The sequence below is a fragment of the Musa acuminata genome, chromosome BXJ1-8 (assembly GCF_036884655.1).
Source record: "Musa acuminata AAA Group cultivar baxijiao chromosome BXJ1-8, Cavendish_Baxijiao_AAA, whole genome shotgun sequence".
Lineage (NCBI taxonomy): Eukaryota > Viridiplantae > Streptophyta > Magnoliopsida > Zingiberales > Musaceae > Musa > Musa acuminata.
This window is the reverse complement of record NC_088334.1, coordinates 11,022,333-11,048,284: the sequence shown is the minus strand read 5'-3', so window position 1 is coordinate 11,048,284 and position 25,952 is coordinate 11,022,333. Positions and strand designations below refer to the sequence as shown.

General features: G+C 46.0%; 6 protein-coding genes across 10 annotated transcripts; 4 read left to right on the top strand and 2 right to left on the bottom strand.

Annotated features, from left to right (window-relative positions):
- Positions 1–12: 12 nt before the first annotated feature.
- LOC103994485 (uncharacterized) lies at positions 13–1,684 on the top strand. Of its 2 annotated transcripts, none has more exons than XM_018830153.2 (3): positions 13–704; positions 926–1,026; positions 1,171–1,684. In XM_018830153.2, the coding sequence occupies exons 1-3, from the start codon at positions 607–609 to the stop codon at positions 1,659–1,661; spliced, it is 690 nt and encodes a 229-aa protein (XP_018685698.2). In that variant the 5' UTR covers positions 13–606; the 3' UTR covers positions 1,662–1,684. The 2 variants fall into 2 exon arrangements, with proteins under 2 accessions (XP_018685698.2, XP_064935081.1); XM_065079009.1 differs by having other exon boundaries at positions 1,226–1,362.
- Positions 1,685–1,822: 138 nt separating this feature from the next.
- Positions 1,823–4,249, bottom strand: LOC135587506 (delta(24)-sterol reductase-like). Of its 4 annotated transcripts, none has more exons than XM_065079005.1 (3): positions 4,008–4,249; positions 2,513–3,766; positions 1,823–2,423 (listed from the first exon to the last, which is right to left on the bottom strand). In XM_065079005.1, the coding sequence occupies exons 2-3, from the start codon at positions 3,749–3,751 to the stop codon at positions 1,971–1,973; spliced, it is 1,692 nt and encodes a 563-aa protein (XP_064935077.1). In that variant the 5' UTR covers positions 3,752–3,766; positions 4,008–4,249; the 3' UTR covers positions 1,823–1,970. The 4 variants fall into 4 exon arrangements, with proteins under 4 accessions (XP_064935077.1, XP_064935078.1, XP_064935076.1 ...); XM_065079006.1 differs by having other exon boundaries at positions 2,513–3,761; positions 4,008–4,248; XM_065079004.1 differs by having other exon boundaries at positions 3,879–4,010.
- A 658-nt stretch (positions 4,250–4,907) lies between these two features.
- Positions 4,908–8,395, top strand: LOC135587504 (pentatricopeptide repeat-containing protein At5g06540-like). Its single transcript, XM_065079001.1, has 3 exons — positions 4,908–4,988; positions 7,168–7,519; positions 7,593–8,395. The coding sequence occupies exons 2-3, from the start codon at positions 7,251–7,253 to the stop codon at positions 7,741–7,743; spliced, it is 420 nt and encodes a 139-aa protein (XP_064935073.1). The 5' UTR covers positions 4,908–4,988; positions 7,168–7,250; the 3' UTR covers positions 7,744–8,395.
- Positions 7,983–12,135, bottom strand: LOC103994490 (bifunctional nitrilase/nitrile hydratase NIT4A). The gene is made up of 5 exons (XM_009414840.3): positions 11,802–12,135; positions 10,757–10,936; positions 10,226–10,519; positions 8,830–9,111; positions 7,983–8,321 (listed from the first exon to the last, which is right to left on the bottom strand). The coding sequence occupies exons 1-5, from the start codon at positions 12,118–12,120 to the stop codon at positions 8,173–8,175; spliced, it is 1,224 nt and encodes a 407-aa protein (XP_009413115.2). The 5' UTR covers positions 12,121–12,135; the 3' UTR covers positions 7,983–8,172.
- Positions 12,136–15,924: 3,789 nt separating this feature from the next.
- Positions 15,925–16,945, top strand: LOC135680278 (uncharacterized). The gene is made up of 2 exons (XM_065194159.1): positions 15,925–16,563; positions 16,607–16,945. The coding sequence occupies exons 1-2, from the start codon at positions 15,925–15,927 to the stop codon at positions 16,943–16,945; spliced, it is 978 nt and encodes a 325-aa protein (XP_065050231.1).
- A 1,320-nt stretch (positions 16,946–18,265) lies between these two features.
- Positions 18,266–19,609, top strand: LOC135680277 (uncharacterized). Its single transcript, XM_065194158.1, has one exon. The coding sequence runs from the start codon at positions 18,266–18,268 to the stop codon at positions 19,607–19,609; it is 1,344 nt and encodes a 447-aa protein (XP_065050230.1).
- Positions 19,610–25,952: the final 6,343 nt, after the last annotated feature.

The window sequence follows — 25,952 nt, the reverse complement described above, 5'->3', positions numbered from 1 at the left end:
TTATAACCAGTCACGTGTTTCTTTGTCCGAGCCGAGAGCGGTCTATAACTCACCTTCGTTCTCCAAAAGAGGAGGATGTCAACCGTTGGATCTCTTCTCCAAACGCCCTTTGCGGGAAGTGGGAACCGTTTCTTTCTTCCGCCGTTCCTCTCTTCTCTCTCTCTCTCTGTTTCTCTGTTTTCTTGAAGCCATTTCTTCTCGCTGCATTTGAAGTCGCATGTACGCTTCTTCCCTTTTCCCTATCTATTAATGGCAGCAATTACAGCTCTCCGTACACGAAAGGAAAGAAGAAAGCAATTAGAATTCCTCATACTCCGCATTGCATGTTTGTCTGTACTAATTTAAATCATTTCTTTCTTTTCTTTTCTTATGTAATCTTTACTTTTATTTTAATGAATTTTTTGATAAGTTTCTTCCTCAGAGAAGGTATTTGTACACTGCCATCAGACAAAGCTTCTGTGTTGGTCTCTCAGAGATTAATTTCTGTTGACCTCTTACCATAATTCACTACTGCATCCCTGTAAAACATGAATAAGAAATCAGTAATGTTCTGGATCAGGTTTTGGTGTTCTACATGAGGAAGTAGATGGATGATTACTTCCGGTGATGGGATCTGTTATCAGTAAAGCTGCAAATGGTGTTGGAACTGCACTTGGGAATGCTTTTGTTGCTCCAGTTAAGACCATATTTGGTGCTTCATGCGAGTAAGTAGAATCAACAGCCTTGTTTTGCTGCTACAAACAACTCTTTACTGTCTTAACATACCCAAAAATCTTCTTTTGCCTCTTCTTTTGATGCTTTAATCCTTGAAGATAAATCCAGAGCTCTCAGCTTTATGTTCATACAACAGACCCATGCAATGGTGCAATGGATTTGTGATGTGATCATACTAATTTTTGTCCTCGTTTGTTTTGTGTCTCTGTAGGGGTATTTGCTCAGGAACATGGGACATTACCTGCTTTATTGAGCATTTGTGCATCTCCAATCTTTTGAGGCTGTTGATGGTATCTGTGCTGGCTTATATAAGTAAGACTCCTTCACCCATTTCTGTGAAGCCTGAATAGATTAGCCACTGATATAGATATTAATACACTTGCAAATTTACAAATGTATAATAATATTTGTTGTGAGAGAAAAAACACTTCGACTTTGATAATTTGTTCTTTGCAGCTTTGCTCTTCATCTACCTGCTATTTAAAGTGGGAATACTCCAATGTGTATGCAGAAGTATCTGTAAGATGTCATGGGCAGCATGTAAGACATACTGGACCGCACTCAAAGAGATTACCTGTTTTCTGTGGCACAAGCTGAAGAACACCAAACGTACGTATCGTCGTCGATTCGAAAACGTGGAAGAAGGATACAGTTCAAGCGAGGATGATTCCTCATTAGAGGATTACTTGGATCATCACAGAGGTGTTAGGAGGAGATCAGTGAGAGAGAGGAGGAAGGAACACATACTGAGGTCTCTGTATCCCACGAGGCAGAGCTCGAAAGGGAGAGGATATGCGAGGGGTAGTCGTCGCCATGTGAGATTGAAGACGAGGGAGGTCTCTGTGCATGTGAAACCAGGAAGGAGTAGGAACTCCAGTTTGCTCCAGCTTACCGGCAGAGCACACAAAAGCAGGAGGCGACTCATCAGGAAACCAAGAATCTGGTGATCTTTCAAGAAAAATAGAACAAAAATGTCTTGCAATTTTGCTGCAGCATTCTAAAAATGTCTTGCGATTTCAAACATTACAAACCTAAGTATTGTGGATTGCAGGAGCTTCAATTGCTTCAAATGGTAAACTAAGATTTGACATCACGAGATAACCTCAAGTCTAAAAGAGAGCTCCAACACGATTTACACTACTTGAAAGCATAAAAAAGCACATGAAGATTTGGCAGGCAGATACTGCCCTGCTTGAGTTCCATCCATCATGTGAAATCCCAATCTTATTGGCGTGCCGGAGGCGGCTCGCTCGGTTCTAGTTCTCCTTCTCGGCTACGGCGTACTCGGTCTCTGCGATGGCTGCCTCCGCCTCCAGCACCTCCTTCTCTGTCTTCTTCCCCTTCTTGGACTTGTAGTAGACGTCCATGAACGTCCCGATCGCCTTGTACTTCCTGCGGCAGTGGTCGTACAGCTCTCGATCGAACATCCTCCAGAAGTTGTCCTCGCTGAGCTCCGACACCGAGTACTGCGGTTGGAAACCATGGTTCTGGATCAGCCATTCCTCCAGCCTGTGCACGGCTTCGGCGCCGTCGAACTCCTCGCCTCTCAGCACGGGCCCGGGGGCGTAGTAGACGCCGATGTCCGCAAACATCTGCGCGAAGCTGGTGTCTCCCTGTTTCGGATCCAGCTCGAATCCAGGTTCTGGGTATACCATGGTCTTCACCGGGAGCTTGAAGAGGCGGTGTGGGCAAAGCCAGATCGGATAGACCTGAATCAAAACCCCAGCATGACATGCGTCGCGGTGTGTAGCACTAGCAATTCAAGCAAGGGCAGCAGGAAGTAAAGACGGAAACCTACCTCCATTTCGTGGTGGAGGAACTCCAGGGCGTCGGCGACCTTGTGCATGGGCAGCAGCATGTCCTGGATCACATGCATGTCGTGGTAGTACTTCCTGATCGCCTCCCCCTGCGTAATCTTCATCAGAGAGATCTTGGGAGGCATCATCCACCCCATCAACCACCGGAACCACCACTGGTCGCCGAACGGCAGGATGAGCTTCATCTCCCAGAACAAGCTCCTGGTGTGCCGGTGGTAGTACTCCCGCGTCGGGATGTACTCCACGAACTCGCCCCTCTTCAATGCCGTCTCGGCGTGCTGATAGAACCACGGTTTGAACCACCACCCCACCCGGTTGATCACGTTCCCCTTCCTCTTCGCTTCTTCCTCGGAAGCGTAGGCCCCGGTCATGAACACCCCCTCCGTGGGCGTAAAGATCAAGGACTCGACGAAATCCGGCATCTTCTTCGGGTCGCCACCTTTGGGTGCAAACGAGTCGGCGTAAGCCTGCGCCAGTTCCCCCAGGCTCCCCCTCACCGGCTTGTAGGTCAGCCTCATGTACTCCTTTACCGGTATGAGCTTGATTTCGGCTGACACCAACAGGCCCAGCGTTCCCTGAGACCAAGGAATGGCGTAGAAGAGGTCGGAGTGCTCGTTGTCCTTGGTGGCTCTGACGACTTTTCCGTCGGCCAGGACGACCTCCAGGGAGACCAGAGTGTCGGAGAAGAGGCCGTATATGTGGGAGCTGCCCTCGATGCCGTAGCCATTGATGAGGCCTCCGACAGTGAGGTCGTTGAGCTCCGAGACCACCGGGAGCGCCAGATTCAAGGGAACGGTGATCCGGCTAAGCTGGCCCATCGTCACCAGAGGCTCGACCTTGACGACCATTCTTTCCCTGTCGACGTCGAGGACGTTGTTGAATGGGGAAAGGTCGACCTCGAAGTGGCGAGCGCGCTTGTAGTCCACGTGGCGCATGCCGACGACGATGTAGGGCTTCCGAGCCGTGCACACGAGGCCGTCTTTGAAGGGATTCCGCTGCTGGAGGCGTTTCACCACCTTGTGGACGTTCTCCTCGTGCTCCTTCTGCCGCTGCTTGTACGGCTTCTTCTCGGTCTTCCGCTCCTCCAGGTAGGACAGGAAGTAGATGAAGCAGGAGAGGGGCAGGACGACGAAGACGATGATGATCCATCGGAACTGGACCAGATAGTCCACCCAAATCTTCTTCCTTTTGGGGCGGGGAGGTGCTGGCAGAGTAGACATCGCTTCGCCCCTGAGCTAAGAGAAGAAGACGAGAGAGCAACTAAAAGACTGCATCGTAAAACCAGCTCGTAAACAAACGTCAATGCCGTAAGCAGCAACGGTTTCCTCATCGATAAACAACAAGTACCTTTACTCCGCGAAGCATTAATAGGGTACTGATTGGGTCTAAAAGTAGATAAGCAGAAAGCATTTTGTTGAGAGCAATGGATGCAGCAAGCAAGGTTCCGAGAGGAGGAAGTAGGTAGCTCATGGTTACCTCGTAAACAAAACTAGCAGGAGAACCCAGCGTGACTCGACGGCGAGAGGAAGCCACGGAAGCCTTCCTCCGCTCCGCTTTACTTCCTTCAATGCGAGGGAGATTGATGCCAGGAGAAGCCTAGTGCCGTCTTAAATAAATAACACAGGGTGCCCTAAAACCGAGGCGATCGAGAGGGAGAAAGAGACGAGGAGGCATCCGCCATTTGGAATCACCGGAAGGAAACGTGGACCACGCTCAGGCCATCTCATCACGTGACACGTTACACCTCTCTCTCTCTCTCTCTCTCTCTCTCTCTCTGTGTTTCTCGAGGGCTCAGGCTACCGTGACCGTATTTTAATGGCCGCGCGCGAGAGAGAGAGAGACAGTAACGATTCGTTTGTGGTCTTCAATGGTTCTCGGGCAGAGAAAAGTTGCAGGACTCCTTAGAACGTGGAGGAGAAGATGCCGGGGGGGGTTGGTGGGAGACGGAGGAAGACGATAAAGGTCTGGGCAGGTTGGTAAGCCATGGACTCCATCCTCATGGCGAAAGGCCCCTTCTTCCTACCAACCACCGAGTGACCTGAAGAGAGAGGAGATCCACTGCAGATTCATGGCAACCCGTGCGGCAGGAATGCATGTAAAGGGACGCATCTCCTTTTGTGTGTCCAAGAAACAGTATCATCGTCATCATCACCATCACTCGATCAATCCTTTACACTTAAAGGACATATTTTCTATATCAAAATGTACAACAGTAAAATATCTTATTTCCAAACTGGACGGAAATAGACATGTCATCCCCAAAAGTACATCAAAAATATACAGACTAGAATGGGGAAGTCGATAGGGGTATATATGTAAAAGGACATTTGTTACTATAAAAGTCCGGCCCCATTCCTGGTCCCCGCTCCTTTGCCCGTCTCTCTCTCGGTTGCTACTCTTGCAATCGCGTTCTGGTCGGCCGCCCTAGATGCCGCCGCGCCACCCCCCGTTGCTTACGTAAGTATTAACCCTAACGAGGCGACCGGCGTCGCACTAGGACAGTTCAACAGTGAAATCTTTTGTATATCACCTATAAGAAACTCAATTATCTGTTGTATATCACCTGTTCGATGAAAGTTCACAGTGAAATCTTTTTTAGATGATATGTTTTTTCTGATCTCTTATTTAATGTAGTAACAGTGTTAAGGTGTTGCGTGTTCTTTGTGTAATATGTTGGGCTAGTCTTAGCTTCTTTGGACGGCATCATCTCTAGGTGCTAATTTAATCGAATGGCGAATAGCAAGTATGAGTATGTCAAGAAATTTGAAACCGATGACAGACTGTCTCCCTCCAGTTGGATTGTTGTCAGAATTGATGGATGCCATTTTCACCGGTGAGGCAACTTTTTCAGAGTACATTTTTATCTTAGTATGGGTGTAGCTAATCTTTGTGCCTATTAAGTCTTCTTTATAGCTTTTGTCTCTTATCTCAAAATTATGGCTTTTATAGTTGCACCCAGATTCTCTGCCAAATTAGTTTATTAAAATGTTAGATTTTGAGTCATGGATATGTATATTTTGAGTTGTGGATTTGTAGAGTTGAATCAATTTGAGAAAAATGAGATGTGAAAGTTTGTCAAATGATCATTTAGTTATTGGTACTAAATGCATCTTTATAAACAAGTAAAATGAATTTGGTATCATGGTTAAAAATAAGACTAGATTAATGGCCAAAGGTTTCAATCAAAAAGAATGTATCGATTATGAAGAAACCTTCGCTCCTGTGGCACGATTAAAAGTCATAAGGATGTTCCTTGCCTATGCTAATAGTAATAATTTTAAGTTATTTCAAATGAATATTAAAATTACTTTTCTTAATAGCTTTATTTTCGAAAAAGTTTATGTTGAACAACCCTCCGGATTTGAGAATGATAAGTTCCCCAATCATGTGTGTAAGTTGACTAAATCTCTATATGGTTTAAAACAAGCCCCAAGGGCTTGGTACGAGAGACTTAGTTCTTTTCTTATTCAAAATAATTTCTTTAAAGGCAAGGTCGATACCATATTGTTTATCAAAAATTTTGAAAATGAATATCTTATTGTTCAAATTTATGTTGATGACATTATTTTTGGCTCTACAAATGAATCATCATGTGAATCGTTTGCCAAAAGCATGAGTCTAGAGTTTGAAATGAACCTAATGGGGAACTAACATTCTTTTTAGGCTTATAAATCAAACAACTTAAGGATGATATTTTTATTAATCAAACAAAATATGCATTAAACTTGCTAAAACGATTTAATATTAATAGTTCAAATGATATCAATACTCCTATGAGTACCTCCACTAAATTAGACATTGACGAAGGTGGAGAAAGCTTTGATCAAAAAGCTTATAGGGGTATGATAAGTGGTTTGCTAAACCTTCACTGTAACTCCTTGGATGCATCTTCTTCCGAAACGTCCTTACCTAAGGAATGAAAGTATATAGATGTTCATCCCAATGATCGGTAATAATGGTGAAGGCCACTTCACACATTGTCCTTTAGAATAACTAGCCTTAAACTGCAGCATTGCACTTTATTACCGATCCTTTAGAATAATTAGCCATAGTAACATGCGTTGGACAGCTTTGACATACAATTCTCAGTTAGAATTACAAATCTAATGAGTTAAGAATAATAGAATGGATAGAGGAGGGAACATGCTCAAATAACAAAAAGAGTTCCATATTGAAAAATTGATTTCATGATTATGTTATTTTTTGTAGCAAATACCTAAATAAGGGTAGCCTGATGCACAAGGCCCCAGCTAATAAGGTAGCCTGCTACATTCTTCAAGCAGAGTCTCTACATTCCATATTCCTGATTCCTAAAACCCAACTTTTGTATTTGCCATGGTTTGAAGGCACTCCTTCTCTGTTTAACCAGGTTATTTTTCCCATGACCAGATGCCTTTATATGTAGAACAAAAAAGTTAATAGGTTATCCTTTCATTGTGTACAGGTAAATAAATATTCTTGATATTTGATTGTTGTGATATTCAATCTGGTGTTTTTTGTCCATTTTGTTATATACTCATGATGGTAGGTTTAAAATGTCTATGGAGTATTTGGTCAAAGTTCGCTAGATTTTTCTTGTTCTTTTCCTCGGTAGTTCCTCTTATTCCATGTTTGGTTCTGATAATCTCTTGATCAGATTTATGCAGAACATGCATTTGCAAAGCCCAATGATGAGAATGCTTTGAATTTGATGAACTCACCGCCTGTAGTCACGCGGGAATGGTGAAAGAAGGCAGGCGGATGCTGAGCTGCATGAAGGATAGCCATGGAATCGATCCGAAGCTGGAGCACTATGGATGCGTCATCGATCTCTTGGCACGCGCGGGCTTGTTCGAGGAGGCAGCGGAGCTTACAAGAGCGATGCCGATGGAGCCCAGCGCGCCTGCCTTGGGGGCTCTGCTTGGTGGGTGCAGGATTCACAGGAACAGCGAGGTTGCAGATGGTGTTGGCAGACACCTTCTTCACCTTCAACCGGGGCACAGCGGCCGGTAACTCCACATATATTGTGATGTGGATTCTCATAATGCTGGTTTAGATGATCCTATCAATTTTGTTCGACAGGTACGTCCTGCTATCCAACATCTACGCGACAGCCGGTCGCTGGGATGATGCCAAGGAAGTCAGAGGCAGGATGCTGATAAATGGAGTAGCCAAGACGCCTGGTATGAGCATGATAGAACCCAATGGCACACCAAGTTCTGCCTCAAGCTGATGGAGATAAAACAAAGGAAGAGGAGCAAGCGGTGTCTGTGTATGGTGAGAAGTTGACCATTGCTTTCGGGGCTCTTGAAAACGAGCTCCGAGGCTGCCATTACCGTCATCAAGAAGCAGCTCAGAGTATGCAGTGATTGCCATGGTGTTGGCAAGCTGATCATAAAGGTTCAAGGAAGAGGGGCTGGAGCATACTTGAAGCTCAATCCAAGATGCAGTGGTAGTAAAACATCGATCGGCTGACAGAAGAAAAGTCTGCTTCAAATTTAAATGTACACAACATTGGGTCAACAGAACGTTCAGAGCTAAATAGTCTTCTGCACAAAAGACGATATGAATCGGTTGCCACTATAAAATACACAATCTGAAAGGATAAAGATTGCAACCACTTACAGTGGTGGTCTGCAGATTACAGAAAACATAAGTGGTGTCATTTCTGTGTGCTTTCAGTCTTCTCAGCAGATGTGAAGGAGACCGGGTTCTGTGGATCTTCTTTCACAGTCAGGCTCAGCACCTCAGGCCTCGAGTAGTGTCCAACCACATCGAAAACAAACTTGGCTCGCACGATTTCTCCAAGATCTACATATCATGTGGTAAGAGACTTATCTTTTGTTTAGATGCAAGGTAATGAAAATATGGAGTACAGAATTCAACTGTTGAGTTTTCACAGGTAAAGGACCATTCCTAACTATCCCCATTTCATTGCATCATTCATCCTGCGCAAGATGTGGAATATAGATTGCTGATGTTATAAGCTATATTTTTCCACATGAATTAATATGCAGATCTAGGTTGTGAAGGTTGATTTTCATATACTTACATGTCTTTCACATTTTACTTCTGTTTGCAACTGCAAAGTTTCATTTTCCTTGTCTGAACAAATCAAATGTTATATATGCTATTTTTTTCTGCATGAATTAATATGCAGATCTAGGTCTGAAAGTTTGCTTTTCGTATACCTTCATGTTTTCACGATCTACTTCATCTGAACAAATCCAGGTCAAAATGTGCAAATATCTTTTAATTCATGGCCTCATTCCAGATGACAAAATGTTCAAGTGTTATCTTTAAGCAGTAATTTTCATACCTAGATCCGCTGAGATGAGGGCCTCTCCTTCGTAGTTGGGACCAGCCAAGACTGCGCCTGATGGTGAAACGATGACGCTTCCTCCAGCACACACAACAGAATCCATCGATGGTTCTTCCTCTGCACCTGCAAAGACATAGTCAGGTGGTGGAGGATAGTCCTTTCTCCTGCAAAACTGGTTTGCGGACAGCACAAAGCAGCCACCCTCAAGAGCAATATGCACCATGGAAGCTTGCCAAACATCCCTGGCATCTGCTGTGGGAGCACAATATATTTCGACGCCTGCAGAACAATGGTACAGGCAACAGTAAAGGATTTGTTTCTTCTTTCTTTTCTTTTTTCCTTCTACAAAAGCACACCATCTGATTGATGGATTATTAATAAAATAAAATCGTTTATCAATGTTAAACGCAGTATAAGCATATCCCATCAACAAATGCAAAAAATGACCACCAAATGACACTACGTCAAGACAAATGAAATGCATGCTGAAAATGTTTAACAATCATAAGAAAGATCTTCGAAGAGATTCTTTTCCACACTAAAATCTATATTGCAAAAGCATCAAGCCTTGTCCCCCTTTTGTGAACTCATATTTGATAAACAATCATAAGCAAGCCACAAATATCTACATTTTACAGACCCCTACCAGCCAAAAGCCAACATACTGGAAGGCAACACAGCATTCAAATATATATGAGTTGAAAGCATTCTCATGGCTCCTTCATTCTTTGATGTCTATCACAACAAATAAAGATAATTTACCTATCATCCTCAATCAGTCAACTTCATTGTACATCTTCTAGCTTCATTGTACATATAAGCAAAACACTTTGTTTGTTTATTTTCGTCTTTTCTTCTACCTTCATTGTACATCTAGTCATGATATTGACCTAGAGCCATCTAAAACTCCCTTTATATTTCACATTACAAAAGGGTCACAACTTTTATTGGGTATGAACATCACAATTTTATTTTATTTTTTATGTTTAGTTGAATATTTAATGATTCTGGCAATGTATAAGTGTCTAATCTAATAACTTTACCATTAGTTGAAGCTCTTGCTTAAGTTTGTTAGACAAGTTTCATATATCAGTTCGAGCAAAATTGAAGATAGATTTCCTTGCCTAAATTACATCAGTTCAAGTTTGTGCCCTTACACTGGTTTAAAATAACCTAAAAAACACAATAGAATCCAACTCCTTTCTTGGCCAAATGGATAGGAACTAGAGCTTTACAGATATTCCAGTATATGGCCGATCATCCAAATAAGTAAAACATGCCAGAGAAATAAAACATTCAACACATCTTGGAGGATATTCAGCAAAATAAAAAAAGAAATGGCATTCAGGATAGTCATTCCATTGGAATATAGAACATATCTGGAGAAACTTACCTTTACCGTACAATGCCGTTCTCAGAAGTGGCATTCTATTTTCCCAGCATATAAGTGCACCTATCTTTCCCATAGGTGTTTCAAAAACTGGAATAGTTGATCCATCTCCAAAGCCCCATATTATACGTTCTAGTACTGAAGGCATGAGTTTGCGGTGTTTTCCGAGGTATTGACCGTGAGGATCAAAGAAAAGGACCGTACAATAAAGTGTATATCCAGCCCTCTCAATGACACCCATGACCAGAAAGATCTTATACTTCCCGGCCAATGCTGCCAAGCGATCAACCTCAGGGCCTGCATACTTAACATTGTCAGAATCAGACAACCATATGGCTAAAAGCTTTCATGAAAATCCATCCTACGAATTCGCAAATGACAATGGCTAGAAAAAGGCCATCATCCGTTCACATGATCTACATCTTGTAAACCATGATCTACATGCCAAAAGTATATCAAATATTAACATGTCAACGATCTCTAGTCGTTTTTATTTCATATATCAAATGGCATCCTCATAGTAATACATGATACCAGGCACATCAATTGCAGCAGCATGATACTTCCGAAATTCCTCCTGTCCCTTGGCTGAACGGCTACCTATAGCGACACCATATGTAGAACCACGAGGATATCCGCCAATGAATGCTTCAGGGAAAACAACTAACTGTGACCCATATGAAGCAGCTTCTGCAACCAGCCTCTCTGCCTTATCTGCAAGAGATTATGCCAGAATCAGCAACAGGAACTCAAGAAGGGCAAAAGAAAAAAAAAATTGCTTCCATTTGATGGATACAAAATCAAAGTTAGGATTGGCATAATCATCTATTAAATCATACAGGCTAAGCAATGTAGCACAGAGACATTCTCAAGATCATGTGTAGCCAGCCCTTAATAGAGATTTTCAGCACATGAACTGATACTAATCCAAAATTATACATTCCTCTATGATTTCACTTGGTGCTTAATGCGCTGTGCTATACGCCTAATGACTGATTTTACAAGACAAATGTGAAAACAACGAATCTGGCTAATTTAAAATTAAATTTTGGAAGTAGAAGTTGGTTAAAGAAATCCTGTCGATCCCTCCTTGTCTGTCCTCCTTTCTCAAATGACCTCAAGAAATTTCTGCAGTCCTACGAAAAAGGCAACAGTTGGCAAATCAGTCAGCGTGCTCTATAGAAGAGGACTTGGCTCCACATCCACACTGCAGAACTGTTTTGCAACCCTATAATAGAGATGAAAATGCTATAAAACCCTCTAATCTCACAGTCCCCTTACAAGCATATCTATGGTTCAAGATCTCACATCCTCTTCACCACGCTTTGATTTGTACCTTGTATTATGTTTACATCCAATTTCGAGAATTCATGTATCACACGGAGCAAAGGGGAACATCAACAATAACGATTGGGGTTCGATCATTGCAACGATTTGTACCCGCGGAGTTCACGACGAAATGCAAAGCGCTCCATAAACAGCTAAAAGCAGCGGACAAGAAATCAAGAACCGCTTCATCTCAAAATCAAAAGCGCCACAGAAGACCGAAAAGAATCACGAGATGCAGCATAAAAGTTACCGAGGGTGGCGGGGGTGTCGTAGAAGACGGTGGAGGCCTGCACGACGGTGGCGCGGACGGTGGAGGAGGGATCGGAGCCTCCCATGTCGACCTCCGCGATCAGAGGGGATCCGACGGCGGAGGACGGGACCAAAGCCATCTGGGAAGAGGGGGATGAGCTACTTGCCATAGCCGTGCTTCTTGCGGAGGTAGTCCACGACGAACTCGTCGCGGGCGAGCTGGGGTCAACGTTGGCGCACGAGAGGTGGGCTCCAGCGGCGAAGACGGAAACGCTGGTGGCGGCGAACTGCTTCGGAGTGGAGAGCAAACACCAACCCATCCAAGCATACCACAACCGTCGTTTCAACACGTAGGCACCAACCAGATGCTTCTTCTCAACTACGTGCGGACCACGTGGTGTTTCAACGTGTTGTGGGTTAGGCGCCGGCGTCCAACAACTTCGACGATCAGCGCTTGAATTCCATCTTGTCGTTTACGCTGCTCAAACCGTCCACTTTTCTTTTCTTCGTGGGAACGACGAATTCTTCACACCATTATCTTCGTCGAGGACTGTTTCGAGAATTTGGTCAGATTTAGGGTGGTACATATCGACATTTGTGCTCCCATCGGGCGAAGATTGCAGACCAGTGTTTCGTCTGCAATATCTGCTAATACCATCTGGTTCTACCAGATTTTGAAGGAGATTTTTCATCCAAATGCCTCTGTGTCTGTGTCTCTAAAATGAGGTTAGAGGTCATCAATGATGAGTACCACTCGTACTCGGACAAATAGTTAAGATAAGCAGAAATTTATAAGATATAAGATTTTATCAGGAAAACAATGACTAATCACGACTTCACTGCAGTGACCAGCGATGATGTTAAACATGTTTTAATTAGCTATATGAAATTTATCAAAGCCAAAATCACAAGATCTACTCTCACGACATCTATATAGAAATAAATTGAAATTTTTGCACATGCCGGAGCTAAAATTTCGAGCACATTGAGGCACACGGCACGACATTTGAATCGGATCATAACACTCAGATTCTGCCAAATTAGTTTATTAAAATGTTAGATTTTGAGTTGTGGATATGTATATTTTGAGTTGTGGACCTGTATATTATCGCAATGCAAGAAGAGTTGAATCAATTTGAGAGAAATGAGGTGTGAAAGTTTATTCCAAAGCCGAATGACTATTTAGTTATCGGTACTAAATGAATCTTTAGAAACAAACAAGATGAATTTGGTATCATGATTCAAAATAAGGCTAGATTACTGGCCAAAGGTTTCAACCAAAAAGAAGGTATCGATTATGAAAAAACCTTCGCTCTTGTGGCACGATTAGAAGTCATAAGGATGCTCCTTGCCTATGCTAGTAGTAATAATTTTAAGTTGTTTCAAATGAATGTTAAAATTACTTTTCTTAATGGCTTTATTTTCGAAGAAGTTTATATTGAACAACCCTCGGATTTGAGAATGATAAGTTCCCCAATGTGTGTAAATTGATTAAAGCTCTCTATGGTTTAAAACAAGCCTCAAGGGCTTGATACGAGAGACTTAGCTCTTTTCTTATTCAAAATAATTTCTCTAAATGCAAGGTCGATACCACATTGTTTATCAAAAATTTTAAAAATGATTTTCTTATTGTTCAAATTTATGTTGATGACATTATTTTTGGCTCTACAAATGAATCCTAGTGTGAATCGTTTGCCAAAAGCATGAGTCTAAAGTTTGAAATGAACCTAATGAGAGAACTAATCTTCTTTTTAGGCTTACAAATCAAACAACTTAAGGATGATATTTTTATTAGTCAAACAAAATATGCATTAGACTTGCTAAAACGATTTAATATTGATAGTTCAAACGATATCAATACTCCTATGAATACCTCCACTAAGTTAGACATTGACGAAGGTGGAGAAAGCATTGATCAAAAAGCTTATAGGGTATGATAAGTAGTTTGCTAAACCTCACTGCAACTAGATCGGATATCATGTTTAATGTAAGACTTTGTGCTAGATTTCAATCTAACCCCAAGCAATCTCATTTAAAAGCTGTCAAAAGGATTTTTAGATATCTAAAAGAAATTCCTTGGATGCATCTTCTTCCGAAACGTCTTTACCTAAGGAATGAAAGTATATAGATGCTCATCCCAAGGGTCGATAATAATGGTGAAGGCCACTTCACGCATTGTCCTTTAAAATAACTAGCCTTAAACTGCATTGCGGTACAGAATAATTAGCCATAGTAACATGCGTTGGACAACTTTGACGTACAATTCTCGGTTAGCATTACAAATCTAATGAGTTAAGAATAATATTATGGATAGAAGAGGGAACATGCTGAAATAACAAAAAGAGTTCCATATTGAAATATTGATTTCATGATTATGTTATTTTTGTGTAGCAAATACCTAAATAAGGGTAGCCTGATGCACAAGGCCCCAACTAATAAGGTAGCTTGCTACATTCTTCAAGCAGAGTCTCTGCTTCCATATTCCTGATTCCTAAAACCCAACTTTTGTATTTGCCATGGTTTGAAGGCACTCCTTCTCTGTTTAACCAGGTTATTTTTCCCATGACCAGATGCCTTTATACGTAGAACAAAAAAGTTAATAGGTTATCCTTTCATTGTGTACAGGTAAATAAATATTCTTGATATTTGATTGTTGTGATATTCAATCTGGTGTTTGTTGTCCATTTTGTTATATACTCATGATGGTAGGTTTAAAATGTCTATGGAGTATTTGGTCAAAGTTGGTTAGATTTTTCTTTTTCTTTTCCTCTGTAGTTCCTCTTATTCCATAATTATTCCATGTTTGGTTCTGATATTCTCTTGATTATATTTTCTGACGTCGGCCTCACCTGGGCGTCACTCTGTCCGAGGAGGAGGGCAATAATGCTGACTCGACATGCGCTGACGTCGCTCGCTATCAAACGACGACTCCATCGTCGTCTGACCCCGCGCGCTTGACCGAGGTAGAGGAGGACGACGACCGAAGCTCGCCCATACCCTGCGGCAGTTCGGTTCTCCACGCAACGTCAATGGCAATGTCAGACGCCATCAGAGGTACGATCCTGCCTCCCGCAGGCAGGCACATCAGGTAACACTAAACTACCCTATAAATACCCCCGAGTTCTAAACGAAGGGGGAGGACACTTCTTTACTAAAAAACCCCCTCCACATCATCTAACTTGATCGTCGGAGGGGTCGGGCCGAGCTTCCGACCCGACCTGTGTGTAGGAATGAAGGCGAGGTCGTACCATCCCGGCGCCGCGGCGAGGCTTCACTCCCACGCTACATCCCATCCGGACCATCGTGACCGGCCACTCCAACTGCCCCGAGGAGCGCCGCGCCGGATCCCCGCGCATTCGGACCCGAACCAAGCCGCGTCGGCCCCGAGGCCACGGCTCAAAGTTGTTTCCCACAACAGATTGGCGCTAGAGGAAGGGCCCCGAATGTCGAACGATCAGCAAATCCACTCTGGCGAACCCGCAGCCATGGGGTCGTGTCCGGTCAGCACCCCAGAAGATGATCCCCCGCGTGATGAACTCCGAGACAAATGCCCCGCCACAACGTCGGAGCGCTACTGGCGACTGTTCAACGACCCGGGTTTGTCGCCACCCGACGCCCCCGTCGGCCCGCCGCCTGTTTCGCCCGAAACCTTCCACGATCTCGTTCACCAAGTCCGAGCACTGGCGGGCGTGGTGCTGACTATCATCCCGCTCGTCTCCCAGTCGATGCCCCCACATGTAACCCAGCCTTTGCAACAGCGTGAGCCCCTCGCCCGGATGCACGCGCCACTCCCCGAGCGCCCTATTTCACCTCGAAACCAAATAGCCTAGCTTAGGGACCGAGAGGCGGAAGGCACGTCGAGTCGCCCGGAGCCTGAGGTGCCATCCGCGGACTCGACGAACGCCCTGCGAGCCCAGTTACGCCTCTTCAATCAACGCCTCAACGAAGTACAACAGGAGGTTCGCAGGTCAAAGGGGGAGCTCGGAGCGGACGGATACCAAGGGTCCCCGTTCGCACCCGAAATACAAGAACAAGTGATTCCACCACACTTCCGGCTCCCATCCCTGGACGCCTATGACGGCGCCACTGACCCCACGGATCACGTAGCCACGTTTTGTGCCCAAATGGCGCTATATGGGACTTCTGACGCCTTGATGTGCAGGGCGTTCCCAACGACCTTTAGGGGACCGGCCCGCACATGGTACAGCGGCCTGAAGACCGGGACCATCTCTTCCTTCGATCAGCTCACCCGAGACTTCGAGCTCAACTTCCTCGCCTACGCCAGTCCGAAGCCGTCTGTGGCGTTGCTCCTCGGACTCAACCAAAGGGAGGACGAGCCCCTCTCCCACTTCGTGAACCATTTTACGACGCAGATCCGAGGGCTCTTGGACGCTCACTCTTCTCTATTGATGCAGGCATTCATGATAGGCCTGCGGCCCTCCAAGTTCTTCTGGTCTCTTGTAGAGCGACCTCCCACGACGGTACCCGAGATGCTCCAACGGGCGAGCCAGTTCGTCGCCGCGGAGACATGGATGGCCGGGAGACGCGAGGAGCACAAGAGGATCAAGCCGGAGTCGCCCCGGCAGCAGCAACCCGCTGCGTCTCGGCGTAGGTTGGACAGATCCGACCCGCCGGCATCGAGGCCCCCTCTCCCAGCCTTGAACTCGTCCCGAACGGAAATATTCCTCCACATAAGGGAAAAGGGACTGCTCAAAGAGCCTTTACCCGATGAGGAGTCTGCGGGCGTTGGCGGACCAATCGAAGTATTGCCACTTCCACTGGCAACATGGGCATGACACTGAACAGTGTCGGGAGCTAAAGAGGCAGATCGAGGAGCTCATTCGTAGGGGACACCTCGGCCAGTACCTCCGACCGGACAAGGAACTTTCACCGCGCCCGGAGGGTCCCATCGAACGACACATCGACGTAATAGCTAGCGGCCCCGCGTCTGGTGGGGATTCCATGACCAGAAGAAAGGCGTACGCCAGAGCCACTCCGACCGATGCTCCCAAGCACGGGCCCGAGCCTAATGTCACCTTCCCGGCCGGGACATCCGAACAAACCGAGCACGATGATGCGCTCGTGATATTGGCCAGAATAGCCAATGCACAAGTAAGAAGGATCATGGTCGATATCGAGAGCTAGGCCGACATACTCTACTTCGATGCCTTCCAAAAGCCCGGCTTATCCGGAGATAACATGAAGCCGATATTCTCGGTGCTCACCGGATTCACCGGTGATTCAATCTCGCCGCTAGGGGCGATCACTTTACCCTTGACCCTGGGAGCCCCACCGAGGTCGAAGACAGTGATGACCACCTTCTTGGTAATCGACCTCCCCGCTGCATACAATGCCATTCTCGGCCGGCCGACCCTCAACAAAATCAGAGCCGTCGTCTCAACCTACTACCAAACTGTGAAGTTCCCGACCCATGCCGGGACCGGAGAGGTCGTAGGAAATCCTCGAGAATCCAGGCGCTGCTACCTGATCGCCATTTCGTTACACAAGAGGGCCAGGGTCGAACCACCATTGGCGGACCCTCGGGAGACGAAGAAGCCAGCCCCCCATCCTGAGCCGAGGGGGTCCACCATCGACGTGCCGTTGCTAGAGGATCGGCCGGAGCAGACGGTTAAGATCGGGTCGGAGCTACCCGAGCAAGAACGAAGACAGCTCGTCGGCCTCCTACAGAAGAATGCCGACGTCTTCGCTTGGTAGCCATCTGACATGACGGGCGTCGACCCAAAGGTTGCCCAGCATCACCTCAGTATTTCACCCGACGCTCGCCCGGTAAAACAAAAACCCAAACGGCAGGCCCCTGATCGGCAGTTGGCCATACGAGAAGAAGTGGGTCGACTCTTAGAGGCAGGCTTCATAGAAGAAGCCAGATACCCGCGATGGCTATCCAATGTAGTCCTCGTCAAGAAAGCTAATGAAAGCTGGAGGATGTGCGTTGATTACACCAGTCTCAACAATGCATGCCCAAAGGACTGCTATCCCCTTCCAAAGGTCGACCAGTTGGTTGACGCTACGATCGGACACGCCCGCCTCTCATTTATGGACGCCTTCTCAGGATATAACCAGATCAGAATGGCACCCGAAGATCAAGAGCATACGACCTTCCTCACCGATCAAGGGGTTTACTTTTATAAGGTCATGCCCTTCGGATTGAAGAACGCCGGGGCTACATACCAGAGAACGGTGAACAAGATGTTCGCCCACCAGATCGGGCGGAACATGGAAGTTTACGTCGACGACATGATTGTGAAAAGCCAAGAAGCAGGAGCTCACCTTGCTGATCTGGCCGAGGCATTCGCCACGCTACGCAAGTTCGGCATGCGACTCAACCCCGCGAAGTGTGCCTTCGGCATCACCTCGGGGAAGTTCCTCGGGTTCATTATACACGAAAGAGGAATTGACGCCAACCCGGAGAAAGTCCAGGCGATCATCAATATGTAGTCACCTTAGATGATCAAAGACCTACAACGCCTTAATGGGAGGCTCGTCGCTATGTCCCGTTTCCTTGCCCGATCAAGTGATCGCCGCCTCCCCTTCTTCAGAGCATTGAAGAACCAGAAAAATTTTCAATGGACCGCAAAATGCGAGGAAGCCCTTAAGCAAATGAAGCAACACTTGGCCAACCTCCCCCGACTTGCCTCGGTCTCTCTTGGGGAGAAGCTAGGCCTCTACTTGGCTGCCTCCCAGCAAACGGTCAGTTCCGTCCTGGTCAAGGAAAATTCCGGCGAACAACTTCTGGTCTACTATGTCAGCCATGTCTTGAACGGGCCTGAGGAACGATACCCACCGATCGAGAAGCTGGCACTTGCACTCGTGCTGTCAACCCGGAAGCTACACCCCTACTTCCAGGCTCACCCGGTGGAGGTCATTACTGACCAGCCGCTTCGACAGATCTTGTCTAAATTTGATGTTACAGGACATCTTCTCAAATGGGCAGTGGAGCTCGACGAGCATGACATACAATACGTGCCCAGGACCGCTATCAAAGCCCAGTCCGTGGCCGACTTCATCGCAGAATTAACCCAGATCGGGGATGAGGGCCCCGAACAACCTCACGAAGCCTGTGTCCTACACGTCGACGGATCGGCCAACTCAAAAGGCGCCGGCGTGGGGCTGGTGTTGCAAGCTCCCGACGGGCGGTCGTTCGAACGTTCCCTTCGCTTCGGGTTCCAAGCCACTAACAACAAGGCGGAATACGAGGCATTCCTAGCAGGACTCAGGTTGGCCCTCAAGATGCAGGTGGTCACCATCCGCGTCCTCACCGACTCGCAGTTGGTAGCCGAGCAACTCAGCGGGGGATATGAGGCTCGGGACTCGATCATGGCCAAGTACCTAGCACAGGTAAAGAACCTAACTGCCAAATTCCCTCATTTTACATTGTCTAGTATCCCGAGGGGAGAAAACAAGCGAGCCGACATGCTAGCTAAGCTGGCATCAAAGCCAGCCCCCGAAGCCGGGCCCGAAGTCGAGGAGCTTCCCGCCCGTGCCATCGAAGTCGCGACGGCAACCTCGGGCGGCGCGCCTACCACCTGGGTACAAGAATTGCTGCGCTTCAAACGGGACGGGACTCTTTCGCCCGACGAAGCAACGGCTCGGCGCTTGCGTCGCACACATGCGTGGTATACCGAGGTGGGTGGACGGCTCTACAAGCGGTCCTTCACATACCCCCTCCTACGGTGCTTGGAGCCCAACGAAGCTCAGACGGTTCTGGCTGAGGTCCACGAGGGAGTCTGCGGGGAACACATCGGCGGGCGAACCCTGGCACACAAAATACTTCGCCGAGGCTACTACTGACTGACCATGTGCCGGGACGTGAAGGCCCACGTGCAACGGTGTAGTTCGTGCAAAGAACACGCCTGCACATCCCGGCAGCCCGCGGTCCCACTCACCCCCATCGACTGCGCATGGCCATTCGCGCAATGGGGTCTGGACCTGCTCGGCCCTTTTCCCCCATCCTCAGGACAGCGAAAGTACATCGTCGTGGGCGTGGATTACTTACAAAGTGGGTCAAGGCCGAACCGCTGGCGATGATCACGGAGCGACAAATAGAAAAGTTCGTATGGAAGAGCCTGGTGACTCGGTTTGGCTTGCCCAAAACCATCATCACGAATAACGGGCCCCAGTTCATCGGTAGAAGGTTCTGGGAGTTCTGCGCGAACCACGGGATACAACTAAGGTTCAGCTCGGTGGCTTATCCTCAGACGAACAGGCTAGCAGAGGTAACCAATCGATCCATACTAGACGGGCTCAAGAGAAGAGTGTCCACAGCCCGATCGGCCTGGACGGACGAACTCCCGAGCGTCTTGTGGGCGCTACACACCACCCCCAAGACCGCGATTGGAGAGTCCCCTTATAGCCTTGCGTTCGGAACCGAAGCTATTCTGCCACCCGAGGTAGCCATTGCCACCATTCGGACGAGAAGCTATGACGAGAAAGTCTCGAATGAGGGACTTCGAGCCAGCCTCGATGTGCTCGAGGAACGACGCGTTGACGCGCACTTGAAGGCCCTCTCTTACAAGAGAGCCATCGCAAGGGTCTACCACAAGAAGGTACGCCCCCGACCGATTAAGTTAGGCGACCTAGTCCTGCGCAAGACTGAGGTCAGCGACCCGACCCGAGCGAGGGGGAAGCTAGCCCCCAAATGGGAGGGGCCTTATCGGGTCGTCAAGATAACACGACCGGGTACATACCGGGTCGCTACAATGGATGGTTCTCCTTTGCCGAGAACGTGGAACGTCCAGAACCTTAAGAAGTTTTTCGTTTAAATGAAGAAGCCGTTCGAAGAAGTTCTTCGCCCGAGGAGCAAGAAGCTTTTTTGCCGTGGCTTGAAGAAGGCGATACAAGAGAGAAGTAAAAGTTTTCTTTTATTCAAGAAAAAACCAACTTACAGGACTCAACTTACAGGACTCGACTCCGACTTACAGAATTGACTAGCACCTTAGAAAACAAAAAAATACAGGACTCTTCCTTATTACAATGGAGCGTCCAGGCAGTCGTTAAAGGGGACGTCCTCGGGCATGTCAACCTCCAGATCCTCGGGGTGGGAAGTAAAGGGATCCTCCTCCATCTCGAGGCCAGGGTGATGAGCGCGAAAGCGGGACGTGGTGATTCGGTATCCGTATTCGAAGGACACCCGCCCCATCCGCATTAGCCCGAGTTCGAACCCCTCAGACTTTTTATACGCCTCGAGGAGCTCCCTCTCCTTGACGGATCGGAGACATGCCTCCTCCGCCAGCCCTTCCGAGGCCGCTTTCGCCTCGGCCTTCGCTTCCTCCAGCTTCTGGCTGAGGGCGCCCGCCTCTGTCTTTGACAAGCGGAGCTCGGCCCGCTCCACCCTTATTGTTTTCTGGAGCTCCTCGTTTGACTTCTTAGAAGCCTCGAGCTCCGACCTGAGGCGAGCCGCCTCCGCCTCAGATTCTGTCGTGCGCTTCTCGGTAGCCGCCACAGCCTCCGGACCGGCCCCGGCTCGGACCTCCTCTACTTGGCGGTGGAGCTCGGCGTTACGGCTAACAAGGCCCCCGATGACTCGGCCGACGTCACGCACCCTGTCCATCAGGGCCGTCGCATAATAAAGGCCCTGTAAAGAGAAGACGGGTCAGCGGAAGACAAACAGCCCTGAACGGAAAGAGAAGAGTACTTACCCAGGTCAAAGATTGGGTCGACTTGCTGAGCAGAGCCTCCGAGGGCAAAGTGTACAAATCCCGAGCCATGTCGGGATGAAGTGCGCCTCAGAGGAATGCTGCGGAGGCGTCCCCTCCAGCCCATACTCTGTCCCCCCGGGACAGGCCTCCCCAGTGGGCTACCAGAGGGTCGCTGGCTTCCCCGAGTGGGATCTCGCCCACCAGCCGCGTCAGGAATGGCTCCTCGTCCCCGGCTAGCAGGCGGCACAGGTCATGAACGGAGGGAGGGCGTGGACCCTTCCCAGCCACCCGCCGACTAGGCCCGGCCTCGCCCCGACGAGGGCCCGCCTCAACCCTCTTTGAAGGTGCTGCCTTCGCTTTCTTCCGAGGGCACCCGACCTCAATCTCTAGGGGGGCGTCCTTCGTGCCGGGCCGCAAGTCGGCTGGCGGTGCTGGGGGAGGAGCTTGCGACGCATTGCCCCCGCGGAGTGACCGGAGATTCACCATTTCTACAAGAGACAAGAAAAGTGTTAGTACCAGGGGTGAACCACGCGAACACCCGAACCAAACATTACTGACGTACCCAATGGCATCGGGCTGAGACTCGCCTCAACTAGCCACTGCTCGGTCATGCTCCGAAGGGCCTGGGAGCTGGGGAGAATCTCCCTGAGCCTCCCCAGGTCTTGGCGCTTTGCTTCACTCAAGCTTGGGGTGGTGTTGTCGATCGCCCTCGCGGACCACCGAACCCCAAAACCCCAGTCCTTTGCGCGACTAATGTAAAAAAACCTCCCCTTCCATCCTTTATTATTGGAAGGAGCCCCCTCGACTCGAAAGCCTGTCCGGGCAGATAGGAAGTAACCCCCCGAACCTTTGGAGAGGCGATAGCAGGAGAGGAATAGGTTGAGGGTAGGGGTGATGTTGGCATGGTAGCATTCCCCCAGTAATACCACTAGGTAACGCCAGTGTTAGGATCGGAGCAGCACTAAGAGGGGGGGGGTGAATTAGTGCAGCGGATTAAAACTTCGGTTTTGATAAATCTTTCATACGATGAAACGCAATATCAATGAAAACTGATTTTAGAAACTTGATAACTTAGAAACGTATGGAAGCGTAGTAACTAAGTAGAGAAGTTTGCAGTATGTAAATGGCAAGAGAAGGATGCAAACCAGATAACGCAGATTTTACAGTGGTTCGGTCAAATGACCTACATCCACTTGCGAGGCCCCTCTTTGATGAGGCTCCCACCTTCCACTAGCAAATCTCTTGAAATGGAAGGCCTTTACTCCATGTCTATGATATATCCGAATCCTATTAAAGGATTTTACTCAGAATATGTACCACATAGGGCTCATGTGTTTCTTGTAATCACATGTCTGATAAATTTCTTTCAGGTAACATTATTGCATGAGCTTGATTTGGCTATTCAAAATGATCAAAGGATGATATTTCTTCTCCTAGCTACAGTTCCATCTTTAGGTCCATGACTTCATTATGCAGTAAAACCAAAGGCATTGCATACAATATGCACTGTGCGTTTTCTTTGCCAATAAGGAGACAGTAACTAGAATGAATTAGCATAATGACCTCTTATTTGAGATCGTATTAGTTTGTGGCCATAATGGATCAAAAAGTAAACATTTCAACTGATTATCCTATTACAAGACTTAGATTAATCGAGTATGATTTTCTTTAATCACCTAAGGCATGCATCCTTTTGCAGTTTTATATGGAAGGAAACTACTCAGTTTTACCAAAGACGGGCAAGGCAAGGTTACTTTTACATTCCTTTTGCTTTCGTATACAGCATTATACACGTTCACATAACTCTTTTATGTTTTGTTGTAACCTAATTCATAGAGAAAAAGGTTCTAAGGTTCTAAATTAAATGTTTTCGTGCATTTGCAATATATTATACTTTCACTCAGTGACCAGTTGCTTTAGATAATCTCAATGCAGCAAATTACTTTCACTTAGTGTATCCTATTTCACATCTGTCTATGTGATGAAGTGGCAAGAATTTTTTCCTCACGAGGAACTGAAAGTACCTCATTTTGATGGACGAGTTGTATGCTACCCAAGAGCAAAACTTGTTCAGTATTATCTGGCATGGAGGCAGGTGGACTGTAAGTGCACTAACGAAAGAATTATATCACTTTAAGGATTTATGGGAAAACGTGTTGGAATTTACTGCATAAATCAAGCATGCCAAGCCACATTCACTTCCACGCATAAATCAAGCATGCCAAGCATAAACAATCAATATAATACATTTTTCTGGATGTTAGTTAAGTCAGGAAAGACCGAGAGGGAAGCACAGGAATTTTTAAAGGTATGCATTGGTTCCTTTGCAGCTAATTTAACTAAATATATAGCTTTTTACATATCACAATAGCGGTAAAAGAACCATGTAGCCGATCTCAAATAGTTAAAACTTACGATATGCATTGGTTCATTTGCCTCGAACTGGTTTGGAAAACCTTTTACTTTCACGTTGTAAGTTAGCTGCACAAACTTTTATGCTATGGGAACGGCATAATAAGTGTTTAATTAAATAAGATTTTTGAAGAGTTTACCTTTTAGGTAAATGGATTAAACAATTCTGCTTATTGTAGCCACATTATCTATAGAACTGCCAGATGCTTCTGTTACCTGTTCTTTTGGGGCCATAAAATTTTGTAACTAAAAGGTCTTGGATCTATTTAGTACATATCATTAATCATGATATATGCAAAACTCATTGACGAAACGATTTGTAATCAGTCAAAATTTAAGCATGTGGACTTTGGGCTAAGGATTACATTCATGCCATCCTTACTGAGATCTCCATCATATATTTTTCACCCAGTGCATAGGAAATCTTTATCATGTGGTTACTTCTTGAGCTACTGATCATGACTGGCTTGAGTTAATCTCAAGAGATGTATCTTTATTTAAAATATCATTGTGGCCCATGAACAGGATCCTAATGTTAATTTCTTTAGTGCACAACCTTTCTAACTGCACTCTCAAACAGGTTCATTATGTTATGTGAATAATATGATATGTTTTCTAACAACATTAGTCATCCAATTTTGAGCAATGCTTTTGTTCGTGGACTTCATGTTGATAAGCATTCCAAGAGATGTCACACTATTAGGTAGTTGGAATCTGTAAATTTCATGTGGATGCCTTAAGACAATGTCAACAATTCCAATGGTCAGGATTAGGCTTCTTGTATTGGGTTTTGATGACCCTGATGATGCTTATACAAGTTCTGTAAAAGCTGGAGTAAAGTATTAGCTTAAGCATGTGATATTGTAAATATCATTTGTTACTCTATTTTGGATATTTGAATGCTGATGACAATCATTACTAATATAAGTTTGTCCTTCTGGAACAGGAAATATTTAAAATATTCCACAAACATGAAAGAGTATGATTGTTCTTTTTTTTTTCTTTTTTCGCATTTTAATTACTAATACAATTTTAGCATATCATGGAGTTGGAACCTTTTTTTTTTTTTTGTTCTAAAACTTCAAAGTTGTCAGTCCCTTTTTTTGTTCATATTTCTCATACAATTATCTTTGTAATTTAGGAATGATTTATTTATGCTCAAAATTTTCTACATGGTTTCAGAATTCATATTGTCGTGGTTTTACAGGGCACACAAGCAAAAGATAAGAATGAGCTGCTTTTTCAACAGTTCAATGTTAATTATGATAAGCTACCTCAAATGTTCCGAAAAGGATCTTGTATTTACATAAAAAAGGTAAATCAAATCTTGCTTTTCTTTTGTCATGTTGGTCATTCAGAAAAATTATCACTGTGTATGTTTCGCTGGTTAGATAAAGGAATACCCTCTTGTTGTGAGGGATGCATGTGCTTCTCAAGAGATTCTTCTAAATGTTTCTGTGATGGATATTGCATATGTTAGCCTTCCAAAGTAGTTTGGTGATGCCATTTGTCTGGAGTTGTCCTTTCTGAGTTTAAAGGAAAAAGGATCTGAGTGACCTGTCCTATTGAACATTTTGTTGTAGCAGTTCACCATTAGGACGATGTTACAGGCAGGAGAACGTATGCTTATCAAGTCATTATCGACTTCACGAATCATGCTGCTGCTGCACCTCCATAGATGGCTGCTGCCATGTTTTATTTATGGAGTTGTTAGATCTTTAGTATGTTGAGCTCCTAAGCTGGCTCCTGGAGGTTTTTGGTGTCATTAGGATCCGTATTTAAAGGTCCCCTACTTTCTTTTTTCTTTTTCAACAAAAGGAATTGGCATGCATGTCATGTTTTGTCTCTTTACTATCACAAACATTACAATGTTTCTGTAAGTAAATTTTGCCGCAGCATTCTTCTTTTCCTTTTCCATTTCCATTGCTCTACTGGTATTGCATCTCTGCTGACCCTTCTGTTATGTGCAGTCTGATTCTTGCAGGTGGAAGAAGTGATGAAGTTGGATGATACTGGAAATCCTGTCACGAGAACTCGAAGCAAGGCGGTTGTGGAACACATGGATGTAATAGGCCCCAAGTTTT